At 47.6% G+C, this 17,080-nt stretch overlaps 1 protein-coding gene across 3 annotated transcripts in view; it reads left to right on the top strand.

The window, feature by feature from the left end:
- TUBGCP3 (tubulin gamma complex component 3) overlaps positions 1-17,080 on the top strand; it is a 72,608-nt gene that overhangs the window by 51,931 nt on the left and 3,597 nt on the right. For all 3 annotated transcript variants that reach the window (XM_081815213.1, XM_081815215.1, XM_081815214.1), the window contains 5 exons: positions 209-344; positions 8,668-8,756; positions 8,882-9,013; positions 12,831-12,971; positions 16,959-17,075. In XM_081815213.1, the coding sequence (XP_081671339.1) occupies positions 209-344; positions 8,668-8,756; positions 8,882-9,013; positions 12,831-12,971; positions 16,959-17,075 (615 nt within the window). The remainder of the gene's footprint in view (positions 1-208; positions 345-8,667; positions 8,757-8,881; positions 9,014-12,830; positions 12,972-16,958; positions 17,076-17,080) is intronic.

Genomic DNA, 17,080 nt, shown 5'->3' with positions numbered 1-17,080 from the left:
ATCATTAATCACTGTAGTTGAATATAATGATACTTTCCTAAAATGTATTAGTTCCTTAATACCACTTAGAATTTATTAGAGTTGATTGTGTGTTCTTAGGCTTTTTTTTGCTTAAAAAAAAAAAAAAATGAAGAAAGGTCAAGGCCTGTCCTGGTAAGATCCTTCCATCACAGAGTACTACCAACCTGTCTGGGGCTGTTCTTTTCAGGTGTTTACTCGAGAGTGTATGAGCCACTACCTGAGAGTATTTAACTTCCTTTGGAGGGCTAAGCGGATGGAATACATCCTTACCGACATTCGAAAGGGACATATGTGCAATGCGAAGCTCCTGAGGAATATGCCAGGTAAACTCACCACCGGGTGGTCACGGGGCCTGCGTCGCGGCCTGACCTGTGCTTGCTAGCAACTTAGCCAACAGGGACACGTATTAAAGTCACCAACCTGAGAAGTGATGCATTTTTGTGCTTTTGGATTTGGTTTTTGTGAAAAGGCTCATTTGTAATATTGCTAATCTTGATTTCTGTGCAAATCCGGAAGAAAATTGAGTCAAGTTAGATTATTTTAGATCATGAGGTTTCTTTCAGAGTTATATTCGTTTGCACTCTAGTGTTCACATATGGATTTTATTTTTTTAATTAATTTTTAAGGAAAGAAAGCTGTTTAATAAATCACTGGTTCATTTAAAATTCACTTAGTGTTTTGATTAAAGTCTGTTTGGGAATTGCTTTAATGTTTGTTTTGGTGTGTAAACCAGGACATGGAAACATTTTGTAATATTATTTTACAATTACTAGCTGTAATAAAAATTCTCATGTCAGATAGCCGGGTTTATTTTAATGTTTTAAATATTGAATAATTTCAATTATGAATAATTTTGAAATCTTCATATTGAAATTCGTTTGTTCAAGACCTTTGAGAAAGTATTTCAACAATGTGTCTTTCAAGAGAAACAGCACTGATAGATTCTTAATACTTTGATGAAAGTGATTATTGAAAAAGGAGCCATTGAGGGGCACCTGGGTGGCTCAGATGGTTAAGCATCTGCCTTCGGCTCGGGTCATGATGCCAGGGTCCTGGGGTCGAGCCCCATGTTGGGCTCCCTGCTCGGTGGGGAGTCGGCTTCTCCCTTTCCCTCTGCCTCTCCCCTGCTTGTGGTCTCTCTCTCTCTCTCTAATGAATAAATAAAAAATCTTTTTTAAAAAAAAAAAAGGAACCATTGTTTGAAGACAGGCAGGCGTGATCTCTCCACGTTTATTAGGTCAAGGCTGATCCTTAAGCAGCTCCCAGAGTTCCAGAATAATGACAACCCAGAGGAGGGGGTCGGTGTGTTGACAGACAGGATGGGCAGTTTGTATTGGGGGCATCCCATGCTTTCTGTATTCACAGCTCTTCTTTTCCTGGGGATCAGGATGCCCTAATTCTCCTGGTCTCGCTTCCTCTGGACTCACTTTGTAGAAAATTAATGATAAGGACCCTCTGACATAGCTGAAAAGTGAGAGCGAACATTTTCTTTTAACTACCATGATGGACATGGACAGGAAATACTGCCTTTGAGTATCTCTAGTACATGTGGGCCGCCTGGTAGAGGGGCTGCTTTGTGAAGGAAGGCAGGAGGCATCCGTCCCTCAGAGGGCCTCACGGTCTGCTGGCTCTGCACCTGTCCCCCTTCTCCATGGTGTGTCTCAGGGTGACTCATGCCGTCTGCTGGGTGCGCGCTGTCGAGCTATCCTGATTGCTGGCCTTGTGCCCTTCCTGGGGCGCATCCAGCGCTACGGCCTGAGTGGTGCTGCGTCCCCCTTCCTGCCCGATTCGGACCGGCTCCAGGTAGTGCAGATACTCCATGCGTCAGGGATGGTCTGGGGAGTCTGGGCTTGGTAGCAGGTCCAGCTGTTTAGCTGGTTGTGACACATTTCTGATTGCAGTATCCCCTCACCAGGGTCTGCATGAACTTGCTCTTCTCTTGCACTGAGTAGTCAGCAAGCTCTGTTTTCCCCTCGAAGGTCACAGACATCTGGTCAGTCTTCTGTGCGTGGAAGAAGTAGGCTTTTTCCTGTGTGACGTTAATCACAAACATAACTAGGTGCCGTTACGGAGAGCTCTGTGTTAGCTTCTTCCACTGACCCTTTCCTTGTCGCTGAAACTTCTAAAATATTTATGATAGCAGAATATTGCCTCATGCATATATATTTGTACCATTCTGTCCTTTCTCTTTGGTTGCATATGTATTCTTTTTTCCCCATGAATATGACCAATGCCATAAGCTTTTTGTAAGTATATATCTATTTGCGTCTGAATATTTCTTTAGATGGGTTAGGGATGGAACAGCTGTTGCTGATATTTCAGCTCTGGGTGCTGATGATTTTGGGAATGAGGAGCCGGTTCAGGGCGCGGCCTCACGAACGCAGCCCTCTGCCTGGAGGCGGGCCCTGTTGCTCTTGGTCAGCGAAAGTTGGGTACTGCCTTCAAACAGATTGTCCATTTGTTTTAATTTTTAATGCTTTTTAAATGTTTAGTATAAACACTTTCTTTTGTCATTTGTGTTTCTCTTTTCAGGAAACTTTTTTTGCTCATGTTTCTTTTGGGGTGTAATGTTTTTATTTTCAGTTATAAGGAATATTTTAAAGTTGTTAGTGTTCAGGCAACTGAATGAGCAGAAATCAACCAGCTACTTTGTTAGCTCTTGTTAATACAGCAAATTTAGAAACATCCTGCCAACCATAAATCTGAGGCAAAAACACGAAGATTATATAAAGTGCTCCTGTAAATCACCTTCGGAGTTTTTCACTCATGTACAGTGTGGATAGCTGGCTTGGTCCATGCGTACAGTGTTGTTAATTATTACCCCAAATATCATTGCAATAATATCTATTGAAATAATTTTTTTTTGGAATAAATAGTTACACTTGAAAATTATTTGCTTAGTACAGGAGTCTTTGATAGTGGTCTACCAGGATGTTGATGCCTGTTTTTAAATATTTGTCTTTCAGCCAGACAAAAAAACAATTGTTCTTACAAAAATCGTTTTAAGATTTGGGTTCTAGTGGTATGGAGTTTTTTTTTTGTTGTTGTTGTTGTTGGATTCAATTAATGTAAAGTATTAGAATTAGTGGCAACTAAATCTGTATTTCATATAACAGCTAACAAAATGAAATAAATATAGTTAAATGAGCTTGTATTCTTTCTCAACCTTTGTGTACTGGAGGGGAGAGAGGGAATGGAGGCCCCTCTCCCCAGAAGAGTGGTATTAAAATGATCTCCTTTTTGGTCCTTATTAGGGAATAAAAGTGAGTGTGGTGGAGGTGGGAGAGGCGGTCAGGCCCTTGTAGGAGACCCACCGCCACAGGGCCGCTGCCGCATTTTGCCCGTGTGACTGGCAGCTGTTTTTCTTTCTTACGAAAGAGTGTTCTAGACTGCAGAAACAGTAACTTAAAAAATGAGTAGACGTTTTTCTCTTTAAAGTTATCTCTTTGTGTATATCATCTTTGTGTGTATGGATGAGTCGGCGCTGCTCGGTAATTAGACCTTTACAAGGAGTTCCCAGTGCCGGACTGTTAAGCTGTGTGGTTAGCGGTCAGCGCAGACGCTGAGCGGCACTGCCCGGGTGAGTCTGCAGTCCTCCAGCACCGCGCTGTGGCCACGAGCCCGCTTCCTTGTCTTCTGCCTCAGTTCCCTCATCTGGGGGCGGGGCTGCGGCCACAGCCCTTACTTCCTGGGGTCATGGGGCCCCAGTCTGTGTAGTGCACTTACCCATGCGGCCTGGGGCTGGGGGGGCACCTTTGCAGGCACCCCTCCTAGCTGCCGGGCCATACGTTGGGCAGCGGATGGCGTTTGCAGGAGGACCTTCGTGGTGGTTAGAGATTCCACAGACCGGAGGTTTGAAACAGTCTGAGTCTCACAACTTTGGACCCTTGGCCTTGAGAAATAAATCAGATGGGTGATTTGATCAAGTCGCTTTTAAGTATAGTAGCCTCAGCTATAAATACAGGTTGAAGGAGGTGATTTGCAATTGGGAAGAAACTGTTTCAGGGTTTTTTGTTTTTTTTTTTTTAAGAAACTTCTTACAATTTTTAACAGTCCTCCATGCTGTTGAAGGTGCATCTCCAGATGAGCAGGTGCTTCCCGCTGGAGATGCCTGCGACGTGCAGTCAAGTCCTCGCAGGGCCTGCCGTCTGTTTCCGTCAGGCTTGATGTTCTCCCAGCACCCTGGAGAGGGCAGCACAGAATTACAGACGGACCTCACGCTTGGCTCCTGAACAAGCTGACGAAAGAGCGGTCATTCTTGATTTTGTGTGTGAAACTGTCTGCTGTGAAGGTAGCCCAGCAGGAGATGTATTGTGTTTATGTATTTATTGGACCCCAGTGCAGGTGTTGCTTTGCTTCTGGGATTCCTTCTTTGTAGGTCAACCATAAAAACACAAGCACATCCATGTTAAGTATGTTGTGATATATTTTCAAGGTGCTGGGTAAAGAGATTCAAGGGGTGTTTCGGGTGTAAGTTAGATTTTTTAGGAATTAAAGGACCAGATTATCCCTTATGAATTCAGTCTGCTTATGAATTGGGTTCCTAGTCATTTGTTCGAGCGTGACCAGGCAGTGAGAAGTTCTGAGTCCAGCGTCTAGCATGTGAATTCTCGTGTGGGGAAGAGTTGCAGCATTATAGGGATTTCAGACTTCCATCATATGGGTCATCAGGTTCCTTTTCTTTTTTTTTTTTTAATTTTTTTATTGTTATGTTAATCACCATACATTACATCATTAGTTTTAGATGTAGTGTTCCATGATTCATTGTTTGTGCATAACACCCAGTGCTCCATGCAGAACGTGCCCTCAATACCCATCACCAGGCTAACCTATCCTCCCACCCCCCTCCCCTCTAAACCCTCAGTTTGTTTCTTAGAGTCCATCGTCTCTCATGGTTTGTCTCCCCAATCAGGTTCCTTTTCAATGGGCAGTGGTCACAGGTCCCTTTACTCAGAGGCTTCATTTCGGAAGAATGTCATTGAGGATGCTGTTCTTTATACTCATTTATATAAGAAAAGATGATTTTTCTAGAAGGAAAATAAAGTATTTGGGAGTACCTTAGACTATTAAAGGGAAGAACACTTATTTTAACACTATTGCTAATTTGCCTTGGTCAGGGAAGGCTTTTGAAAAGGATGTGAATTTAAATAGTCAAGACATAGAGGAGGACACACCATCCGCTTTAATCTTGAGGACTGAAATCCCTCATCCAGTGAGGAGTTGTTGAGGGCCTACTTTGTGCTGCCTGTTCTTGGTATCCGGTGACAGGCATGACAAACAGGGTCCCAGTGGGGCCTATTAGGGCAGGATGGACATTTAAACAAGAACTTAGAATGCATGGCGATGAGTTGTTTGATGTGGACGAGACCAGGTGCTCTAGGAACATAGAAAGGAGACACCTGGCAGACGTGGGTAGCATACTGGGCTCCACAGTGGTGCCCAAGGCTGCACCTGGACGTGAGTGTGTCCGTGAAGGGAAGAGTGTGGGGGTGGGGAGGATGGGCCAAGGGCCAGGCCTTCAGGGCCTCACAGGCTGGGTCTCGGGTCAGTCTGAATTCAGTGGCAGGGGGAGCCATGGGAGGGTCTGTACCAGGGAGTGGGGCATGCTCGGACTTGTTTGGTTCTGAAAGTCACTCTGGCATCACTGAAGAAAATGGGTCTCAGAGGCAAGGCTGGAGGTTGGCAGAGGCGTCGGTTGTGATCCTGTGGGAGGGTGGCCGTGGTGGACATAGCATCCTGGGGTTGGGGAGAGTGCATGGACTTGAGGGAGCTCTGGGGGCCAGGGCTGGGTGATTGGGCTCTGTTTTGAGCTGGGGATGGGGGGGGGGCATTCACCAGGCCCGGAGTGCTGGGGGAGGAGCACTTTGGGGGTAATGCTTCCGTTTCAGATACATTAGTTTGAGATGTTTTTAAGAATATATGGGACGCATCTGTTGGGTTGGTCGGAAGCCCAAGGCAGATCAGACCTAGAGATTAAAGGTGTAGACGCAGTTCGTGTAGATGATCCTGGACGCCATGGAATCGATGAGATTGCCTCAAAATGGGGTGAAAAGAGAAAAGGTCTTGCAGCAAGGAGCAGCAGAACAGGCCCTCCTAATGGAGACGAGGAGAAACAACCAGAAAGATGGGCAGTGGACCCGGAGAGGGTGGTCTCTCTGAAGCCACGGGAGGAACGCTCCAATATGGCAACGGTGCAGGAAACCAGCTAAGGTAGAGACTGGGGACTGACCCCAGCCGCCCCTCGTCTTTGGCAACGGGCCAGGGCACATGTAACAGTCCGGGGGAGAGGACGCGAGCACGAGCAGAACGGGGGCCCAGAGTGGCCTGGAAGCTGCACAGCGGAGGAGAGCTTCCTGCCTAGGCCACGGCTCTTGGGGAGGGCGGAGGGGAGCTGTGGTTGGAGGACCCCAGGTAGTGGTGGCTGGAAGCCGCTGTCTTGGAGTCAGAGAAAGGAGAGGGCTTCTGGGCAGCATGGAGGACCAGCTGAGGCCAAATGCCGGGAATTTTAGGTTGGTACCAACAGGAGTCCAGGATGGTTTCTGTAGATGCTTCTGTTTTGTGTTCATTGAGCTGCATTTTCATCTCCATATCTGGGTGACATGAGAGATTCTGGTAGATTAATGGCAGTGGAGAGATTGTGCTCTGAAATAAATCCAAGATAATAAAGTGGAGTCGGTGACTTAGTCACTGTGTTATCAAACTGTGTGAGTACCGGGCAGAAGTTCCTGGTTTATGAAGGAGCTCAAAGATGAAATGTGAAAAATGTTAGCAAACTCGTATAATGTACAAGTAAAAACACATTGTCCAGGTAGTGCTGGATTGTCTGTCAATGGGACCTCAGTGGAAACACCCGAGAAGACCGCTGGACAGAGAGACCAGAGCAGGAACAGCGCGCCTTTTCGTGGGATTGAGCTTTTCCCCTTGTGTGCAGAACACTGACTAGGAGCTAGATGCTGAGACGAGCCACACAGATTTCTGTGCTTCTGTGACACACGGGGCCCCGGAGACAGCACCGAGAGGAGCCTGCTTTATCATCCTCATGCGCGTCCGTCAGGATATGCCATGAGGTCTACAGTTTTGTCAGCGATGTTCGACTCTGGTAGAAAAATGGGAGGATGGAGAAGTGTCAACTGCGTAGATGCCTCACAAGGCGGAAAATAAACAGCTGACGGCGTTCGCCGTGAGTCTGAGCAAAGCAGCACATCTTAGGAAGCAGTCCGCGTGCACTGGAGGGGAGACTCGGAGACACGGGCTATTGCAGCGAGACCTGGTGTCCTCACGGGTGTGGTTTGTAAAGGGGCAGGATGGATGGCGCACACCTGCGCGCGTGCTGGAGGCTTTAAATACACGCAGTCTCTCCAGGTAAGACCGCCTGGCCTTCGGGGGAAGGGTAGCACGGTCCCTGTCATTCCAGCTCTGGGCTGAAGCCCAAACGGAGTTGTAAATGGCAGTCCTGACACCGTGATGTGGATGACTCCCACTTAGAACAGCATTTTATGACTCTCTTTTATGCCGAAAGTAATTTAGGTAAATAGGCTTTGGGTATCAGGTGAGACACGTCAGCCCCCTTTGGTAGTTTTAGTAGGAAAAGTACATTCTTCATTTTGGGCTTACAGATGACATGGCAGCCCCTAACCTGTTCTTCCCGGGAGTATTTACGCCATCCAGGGATATCGGGTTCCTGACGGTGGGGAAGGCGCCAGGGGGTTTGGAGCGTGTGCTCATCCCCTGGGGTGGCCTGCTGCTCCGCGGGCCAGTGGTGCGTGCTGAGCCAGGCCAGCAAAGTCCCCACGGGGCACTTCATCCGTTTTTAAAGTCTATATCCCACTGTTCTGTCATGTGTTTCTGTTTCACTTCCTTATTACTCTTAGGAAGGGACAAGAATGATTTCTCAAAGAACTGCATGCAGCAACGATTATTTACCTAAGGAGCTAATTAAAGGCATTTGGGGTGGCAACAAAAATACGTCCGGTCTGACCCACATTGAAATGTGCTTGTAAGCATTTTCTGTGGTGACCCCATCTGCTTGAGCCCTCCTCTACCGTGGTGTCCCCTCGCACCCTGGTAGGGTCTTTGAATGAAAAATTGAAAGTATGAGCGGAGAATGCCTGCTCTGTGTGACCTCTAAGCCTTTTGGTGGTTTTATAATCTTGCAAAGAACAGGAGCAGAGTTGGGGCTCAGGCCCATCGCCCTCCTGGTTCCTGTTCCTCTCGGGTGACAAGATCCCTTTCGGGCCCTCAAGGAAATGTCACTTTTGCCTCCAGATCGCTGGGAGTCGTGAAGTCTTGCCCAGCAGCAGGCAGACGTGTTGTAAAGAAGCCGCAGAACTGAGTGAATATTCATACTTGTACAATGAAATGCGTCTGTTTAAGTTTCAGATGCAGTTGTTCTATTTAATGCCGTTCCTTATCAGGTCCTTACATTATATAAAGTAAAATAATGCTACGTGGTGAGACAGCTAAACCCTTGAGTAGCTCGAGTGGCGTGGAACTTGATAATGGAAGGACTGTTTCCTGTTTTAAGGGGTTGGCAGTGAAAGCTGGTGGTGGTTTTTGAGAGGGGGGCGCAGACGTCTGGCGGGGGCGGGTGTGGCTGTGTACGTGTGTCCCCGCGGCGTCCGACACCAGCTCCTCGCTCTCTTGCAGAGTTCTCCGGGGTGCTGCACCAATGTCACGTTCTGGCCTCTGAGATGGTCCATTTCATTCACCAGATGCAGTATTACATTACGTTTGAGGTACATTCGGAGCAGCCTTTGACGTTACTCTAAATGAGTCCTGTCTTGGGCTTTTGTGTGGGGTATTTTGTCAAAGATGCAGGAAGACACGCCTCGTACCTGAGTGTCGCGTTGTTGTTTCCTAGGTGCTTGAATGTTCTTGGGATGAACTTTGGAACAAGGTGCAGCAGGCCCAAGACTTGGACCACATCATTGCGGCACACGAGGTCTTCCTGGACACCATCATCTCCCGCTGTCTGCTGGACACCGACTCCAGAGTAAGACCCACGTGCCGTTAGGAACAGAAACAATGATAGTCTTCTCCTCTTGGGCTCCTGCCACATGGGGCATCTTAGAAATTGCCTGGTGCCCACATCACTAGTAACTAGGGCTGTTTTACTAATAATTTGAGGTGCTGGGTGGACCCTTTCTGAGTGGAATTAGAACGAGAACGTGCTCTGAAATGGTTATGGAAGTGGCAAAGCGTGTACTCGCACCCACCCACTTCCTCGGTGTCACAGTGCTGGTGTCTCATGGGGCTCAGAAGACAGAGGTGAACCACCGCGCTGGTTTCGTGTTGGGCCCTGAGTAAACCAGGCAAGTGTGCGAGGACACAGCAAATGGCCGCCCGTCTGTGAGTTCAGGAGGACGGCGTGAGGACATGCAGAGCGCTCCAGGCTGTCCCTACGTGCTCTTGTCTAGGGACAGTGGTCTTTTATGTGTTTGCCTTGGTTAAGTGAGTGTCTGGCTGCATGTGTTAGAAAATAGGCGGTTTGTCTAGAAAAACTGTAAGCGTTCCACAGCCCCAGCTTGTCGCTGGTGTTGCTCCCATGTAGACACCTGAACGTTGCTGTTCCGTGTGGCCAAGCCTCGTGGAGTTCTGGTCTTATTTACACGTCTGGGGAAGCAAGGAACACGTTGTTCTCAATTGAAACAAAGGTATTGTGACGTAAGAGTCTTTAAAATTTCATGTGCGTTTTTGACATTAAATGTGACTTCAAGTAAGTTTCTCGCTCACAAAGGGCTGCTTCTGCTTCTACCTGCACCCTCCTCAAGGGAAACGCGCTGCTTCACGGAGGGCGTTCGTTTAGCATATCTGGGTTTCCCAGTCGTGGCTGGGAAACACCTGTCTTGGTTTGCCAAATTTTATTACTAAAACTGTCGCTCATATGTGCGAAAAATTGCTCAAAGATGCTTCTATATAGAAAGCTTTTATAAATATATGGAAACAATGGCACAAAAGTAATTTTTAAAACAGTTTGGATATAATTAGTAATTTAAGAAATGCGCACCTGCAGCCTTTTGGCCTTGGCCACGGTGAGTGAGCTTCGTCTGCGTTGGCTGAGCCCATAGCTGCGGTCTCTGTGAGCCGTCCGTCTGTCGGCACACGGGTCCCCCGGGAGCAGTAGACGAGCCTCCTGCGCTGTCGGAGGCGCTCACGTAGTAACAAGTGGGACGCTGTTCCCTGGGGCTCTGCGGGCACTGCGCTGTCTCGTGTTCAGAGGGTGTGACACTCGTCTCGTGTAGGTCTGCGAGAGGTGAATGGTGTAATTCACGGAAACCGTTTATCACGGTGCCTGACGCGTAAATGTTCGCTAGCTCCGTTTTTAAATGGTTCAGAGCCACGGTGCGCGTCTTACAGAGATTGAGCGTGGTTGGAGTCTGCTTTGCAGGAGGCGGGAACTTGTTAGGATTAGGCCCACAGCGACATCGGTCTCCATGTGGGGTGTAAGGAGCCGTCAGGGGCTGGCAGCGTTGGGGTTCAGCCATGTCCACGAGTGACAGTTCCGTACAAAACAGTCACACCTCTTGCCTCTGGAAGGTTTCCACTGATAGGAACAGAATCCAGGGAGAAACATTTTTGCCTGTAGGACCGTTTTCTCGTGGTCATGGAATGCTTACGTGTGGGTTGCCCGAGTCACTCCTTTGGTGGAGTCCCAGTGGAGCTAAAGGCTTGGTAATCGTTTTTGAAGTAGCCCATTTGCTGATGGTTTTACTTTTATTTTATTATTTTTTTTAAAGAATTTTTTATTTTTTATTAGAGAGGGGACACAAGCAGGGGGAGCGGCAGGCAGAGGGAGAAGCAGACTCCCCGCTGAGCAGGGAGCCCGACGTGGGGCTCGATCCCAGGACCCTGGGATCATGACCCGAGCCGAAGGCAGACACCCAACCGTCTGAGCCACCCAGGCGCCCTGGTTTTACTTTTAATTTGGTGGTTTAAAAGAATCACTAGAGGTTTTATTTTTTAAGGAACCCAGTATACAGAACAGATTCGAACCGTCTGTTCTTGACAGAAGTGAAGTGCGTTTCGGTATCTCCTTTAGTAAGGAGACGAGGCTGTTGGCTGGGCGCATAGTTTTGAAGGGGGTTTGTGGCCGGGCGGCGGCAGCGCGTGCACGTGTGTGGTCCTCGTCTGGGCGCTGCTGCAGCCCTGCTGCGCACCGGGGCCGCCCCGGACGCACATTCCCGCTTCTCCTGCCCGAGCCGACTGCTGCCGCGGCCCTTCCCGCCTTAGCTTGAAGCCAAAGCAGTCACCTCGTAGATGAATTAACTGCTCCAGAAATAGCAGTTCTTATTTGATTACAATAAAGAAACAGGTTGGAAGAAATGAATCTTTTTTAAAAACAAATTAGACTATCTCCATCTTTTGTTTTGCTTTTTTCTTATCAAATAAGACCCTCTAAGAGAACAAGCAGCCTTGCAGTGAGCCTGGTGTTTGCCGTGAGTCCTGGGCCGCCTGACCCAGCTGCAGCGGCCACGAGTTAGTGAGATTGGTGCCTGTGTGTTGCCGACCCTTCGAAGGGACATGTTCGGGCAGGGTGGAGCGCGCCCCCCACACAGGGGTGTGGGGATGGTGTTGCGTGTGTCCTCACTAGCCCCTGCGTCTTCCACCCTCAGTGAGCCGGGGTGCCCGTTCTCGCCAGCTCAGCTTCCTTGCCGCCTCCTGTCCGTGAGCTTGGAGCCCCGCCTGTTTCTTTCTCTCTTCATGCTTCTCAGTCAAGTCCTGTCATCTTTCTCCCATAACCTCTTGCCAGTCTTTTCTAGGTTATTACTACCATAAATGTGGTGGTTGGCTGGTTTGGAGGAATGGTATTCATTTCATTACTTTGATTTTTTATCCATTTTTTTTTTTTTCATCCCAAGGGTTTCTAGATCTGCTTAGATCCTGTTTTTACAAGGAAAACCAGTTTTGTTTCTTTCTTTCCAGAGGGTCTGTTTTCTGCTTTGCCTTGCCTTGGGGTGTTAGCTGGGTCCACCAGGAGCATGGGTAGGTCTCCTTATCTCATCCCTGACATTAAAGGGATGTTTTATTCTTTCACCATTCACTTTGATGTTTGCCAAGAGATCTCATAGAATCTTTTATCAAATTAAGGAGGGTCCTTGTAGTCCTAGTTTGTTTAGATGCCTCGTAGAAGTCATGAGTGGCTGTTAAGTTTTAAGACATGACTTTTTTTCCTGTGATTTCGAAATTATCTTTTCTCCTCAAATTGTTAATGGGTTTTTTTTAAATCGAAGCTGGCAGAGCATAGAGTTGACCCTGCTCTTCAGTCGTGTGCCCTCAGCCGTCCGCGGAAGACCGTGCGTGTTGGTTGTGTCATATCCCCACCCCCGCCGGCGGCACAGTTGTCTTTGTGTTTGCTGTGCCCCCTTGTGTGTATATTTGGCGTTTTGCATGGATGTGTTTTTGATTTACATAAAAGATCTTTGCTACAGATCCCTTTCTCTTGCCCTCTCTCCACACCGCAGCACTAGGGAAGGGCAGTGTGTTTGCAGGGTTAAACCATCCTTGCATTCCTGCCCAGTGCTGTTTTTTTAAACACTGTGCTGAATTTGTTTTTTTATTATATTAAGAATCTTCTTTCTCATATCCTCCATGTCTGGTCTTGGTGGTGTGTGTGGCACCAAAAAGTGAATCAAATGGACCTGCTTTCCCGGCCCTTTCTGATGCTTGCTGACGGCTCCGTGATGTGGGGCCGCGCTGCGGCTCGTGAGGCCACTGTGAGGGGAGTTCAGTACACAGCAGTGGAGGCAAAGAGCACTTTGAGAATATGAATTGATACCTTGTTTTATAGTCTCTTTTTGTCTCCTCCTCAGGCACTTTTAAATCAACTCAGAGCCGTGTTTGATCAAATCATTGAGCTTCAGAACACTCAAGACGCGATATACAGAGCCGCCCTGGAAGAGCTACAGAGACGACTACAGTTCGAAGAGAAGAAGAAACAGCATGAAGTTGAGGTATGGCTTTTCTGCCAGTGGGCTATCAGTTCTAATAATGAGCTTATTGCCACCATCGTCACAAATACAAGTAATTTTCCTGCTGAAATGTTCTTGGAGACGGTGCTCACACCTGCATTTGGAATCCTAAGGAGGCGCTGACCTTTCCTCTCGGAGTGGTCACCCTCGCTGTCATCCTGTTGTGGGCATGAGGACAGCGTGCACTGGAATCCCGTGAGTAAGCCCGTGGGCGCTGGTGGCTCTGCAGACTGGTCCTAGCTCTGCATCACCTGGTCACCTCCAGCTGGTGGACACACATGGACACGGGGGAACCAGAGCTCTGAGCTTGGGGCTACTTTCATTGACCTTCCTAAACCCATGACCTTGGGTAGTGAAGATGTATTGAACAAGTTTGGCAGTTTATGGGATTTCTTGTATTTGACATCATCTCTGTAATTTTTACTTTTCCAAGGTGTTTATTCTTGGGATGCTGACAAATTATTTAAAGGATTTATTTATTTATTTATTTATTTATTTGGTGGGGGGGGGGCGGGTATGAATCCCAAGCAGACTCCCTGCCAAGCGCAGAGCCTGATGTGGGGCTTGATCCCACCATCCTAAGATTGTGACTTGAGCTGAAATCAAGAGTCAGACGCTTAACCCACTGCGCCACCCAGCAAATTTTTTAGATAACACAGTTTGATTAGTTTTATTTTTACATGTTACCTTAAAACTTGTGTTAGGATCCTGTTCCGTTTGGAAAACTCGCAACCGCTTAGAGCACATGCTGTCTCCTCAGGGTTTTTTGGAAACAGGAGGAGGGCTTGCTCCATTTGTATTGCTGAGAGTGGGTGTGTGTGTGTGTGTGTGTGTGTGCAGCACACCCAGGTGCCAGGCCAGCTGAAGACTCCCCCTGACCGTGCTCACTGGTGTTGTGGGTGGTTTGACTTCTCTAAGGTGTCCCCTCGTTGTACAGTGGGAGCGGTACTAAGACCCCATAGAGGGGCTCGCTGACGTGTGTAGGGCTTAGCTGTTATTTGGCATTTGGCAAGCGTACAGTAAAAGCTAGTCACTGCTGTGATTTTTAAAGCTGCCCACAGCCTGAGAATCCGCCCTTCTGGAGAATCACTAAACTACATAAAATCTATAAGAATCAGCCCTCCGGATTTTCACACTCTTCTAATAGCAGGGTGGCCAGTTGTGGGACTCACTGGCTCTCTCCGACTGTAAACTGTCAGCACCGGAGTGAGACAGGTCTACATAAGGAGTCCTGATCATTCAGTGTGTTTCATTCCGATGCGCTCAGGGATCCCTTTGGGCAGCTGAAAGCTGGAACTGTATCTGAGAAATTAAATTCTGTGGGCAAAATAATTGAAAAGCAATCACTGAGACCTGGGGTCCATTGCAGTTTTAAAGAGACCATTCGAGAGGACTCATCCCCGAGCTCCAGGGCCCTGCGTGCGCTGTGACGAGCCAGCGCCTTCTTCAGCCCCTGAGTGGACCCAGTCTTCCTGTCAGACGCGCTCCGTCCCCCCATGGTTCTCTGCCTCCTTTCTTCTTTCCCTTAGGTTTATAGTGATATTTCCAATTCAAGTTTAGGATTAAAGGGACTTTGTTTTCTTTATCTTCTACATTGGAAATCCTGGTTTCTAGTATTAGCAGACTGTGACTTGCTATCTAACAGCCCCTCCCCCCCAGCGTACACAGATGTGCCCACAGCTGTCTCCACACGTGTGCCCCAGCAGGGCAGCGACGGTAGTTACCGAGTGGGATGCACACTAGTTGTGCACATCAGAATCCGGGTTGTAATGCACTTGGCATAATCACTCCCTTGAGGTTATGCCCCCAGCTCAGTATGCAAATTAATTGGTTTTGTTTTTTGCTTTTAACTTATAAAACAAAATTGAATTTACTCTTGTAAAATAGTTACCTGGTTCTAAAGTGAAATCTGTGGAACAAAGCATTTAGACAAGCCTGGCCTTTGTTGCCTCCTGCTCTGTGCTTGTCTGCGTCACGAAGCCCGAAGACCGTGTCACTGAGTTGGGATGTATCAGGGGGTAGGACATTACAAACAAGCTTTGGTTCATCCCACAAGTACAAAGTTCGTGTATCGTTCTGATGAAAATGTTGTAATTCACCACATTTACAAACTAAAGGAGGAAATTACATGATCATCTCAATAGATGGATAAGATCATTTGATACTAATTGAATATCTGATAGAAGGTTTGCTTGAAAGGCCTGAGTCAAAACCGCATGCTTAACGGTGCAGTCCTGGGACTGAGACCCAGGGCAGTGAGCACTTCATTCAGTGTGGTGGTGGTGGTCCCACCTGCCTTAGAAACCAAGACAAACAAATACAAGTGCAAACACGCAAGCGAGCTGTCTTTTTCTGGGGGAGTGGTGGGGGGGGGGGCACAAGTCATGGTTGTGGACGTAGAAAATCCAAAATAATTTTAGGTAAGTTAACTAGAATTAATAAGTGAATTTATCAAAGTAGTAGGAAATAAGGTCCATATGCAGAAATCACTTCTATTTCCATCAGCCACAAACAATTTGAAATTTTAAAATGCCTTTAAAAGAGCATTAAATGTAATAAAATCTGTGTAAGGCCCTTGTACAGAAAACTATGAAACAGGGCTTGGCAACCGACGGTCTGCAGGCCTGGCCTCCCGTGTGTCTCTGTGGATGGGGCTTCGTTGGAGCAGCCGTGCCAGTGATTTCCGTGTTGTCTGTGGTGCTCGTGTGCTCTGTGGTAGAGCGGAGTGACAGCGTAGATCAGGTGGCTCACAAACCCCGGAGGACGAGCTCTGTGGCCCCTAACCACAGCACCACAGAGATTGCAGAGGGCCCCTCGAAAAGTGGAGGCGTAGACTGTATTCATGGATTGGGGAACTGATAGATTCAGTGCAATCCCAGTTTTAATCCCCAACAGTTTTGGGATTTTTTGTGGGTTTAATTTTGGGGGGGGGGATAGAAAATGATAAACTAATTCTAAAATTCATGTGGAAATACACAGGGCGTAGCTTGCAGTGAAGAGAATTTTGAACAAGAATAAATTAGACAATATACATTTTTAGTTGAGTATACATATACCCTTAAGATCTACAAAATTACGGCAGTGAAAAGAATGGTGTTGGCTCAAACAAGGGCAGTCGGGAGCAGAGTAACGTCCAGAAACAGCCCTTCACATTCTGGGATCATTTGTTCTCGACTGAGAACAGTGGGGAGTGGAGCGTCGATAAATGGTGTTAGGCGGCTGTATCTCGACCCTGCCTCGAACACACGCAGCCACCACGGGGTGGGCTGTGAATCTGCACGTGAAAGGTAAAATGCTAAAGCTTCCAGAAGGTGACAGAACAGCTGTAAAAGAGATACAGGTTTTAGGATTGTGTCACTACGAGACAACTCTGTTGATAAAAAGGCAAGAACCCAATGCGAATTCCCGCGTAGGCTGGCTGAAAAGGCGTGTAGTCAGACTCACCACTCCTTAAAAACCATCTTTTAAAAACAAAGTTGATGTATCTCCGGTACAAAAAGATCCGCCGTGTGTGGGAGAAATAATAGCAAGAAGCATTCCCACCAAAGTCAAGGGTTAACGGGCTCCAGTACTTTGAACCATCTGGTTCGGCTTTTACGTAGAAGGTCTGTGCTAGAAATGTGTCCGCAGTGATGGGAAGATACAAGGCGTTGTTTTTAGTAACAGAAGCCTGGTTAGCTCGTGACAAACGATCGGAAGCGTTACACGCTATGCAGTGTAGTCGTTAAAAACAAGGAGGGGGTTCTCTGTGTGCTCATGTGTGCTGACGGAGGGCATTTCTGAGGTAGCTTACTAGTTGGAGAAAGTAAGCGAGAGCACTGTTCCGCATCAGCAGAGTGTCGTCAGAGTGTTTAGCAGCACGAAGGGTGTGAGAAGCATACATCTCCCCGCCCTGCCCTCCAGCCCAGTCCCACCCTGGCAGCTTCTTGTGCCCAGATTTAATTTAATCTGGTCCTTCCGATTCTTCAGGGCCGGTGGGGAGTGACAGCGGCAGAGGAGGAGGACGAGAACAAGAGGATTCAAGAATTTCGAGAATCTATACCGAAAATGTGCTCGCAGCTGCGGATTTTGACACACTTCTACCAGGTGTG

The sequence above is a fragment of the Leptonychotes weddellii genome, chromosome 3, assembly GCF_054177405.1.
Source record: "Leptonychotes weddellii isolate Sample4059 chromosome 3, ASM5417740v2, whole genome shotgun sequence".
NCBI lineage: Eukaryota > Metazoa > Chordata > Mammalia > Carnivora > Phocidae > Leptonychotes > Leptonychotes weddellii.
The sequence above is the reverse complement of the archived record's forward strand: the minus strand, read 5'-3'. Positions and strand labels throughout refer to the sequence as shown.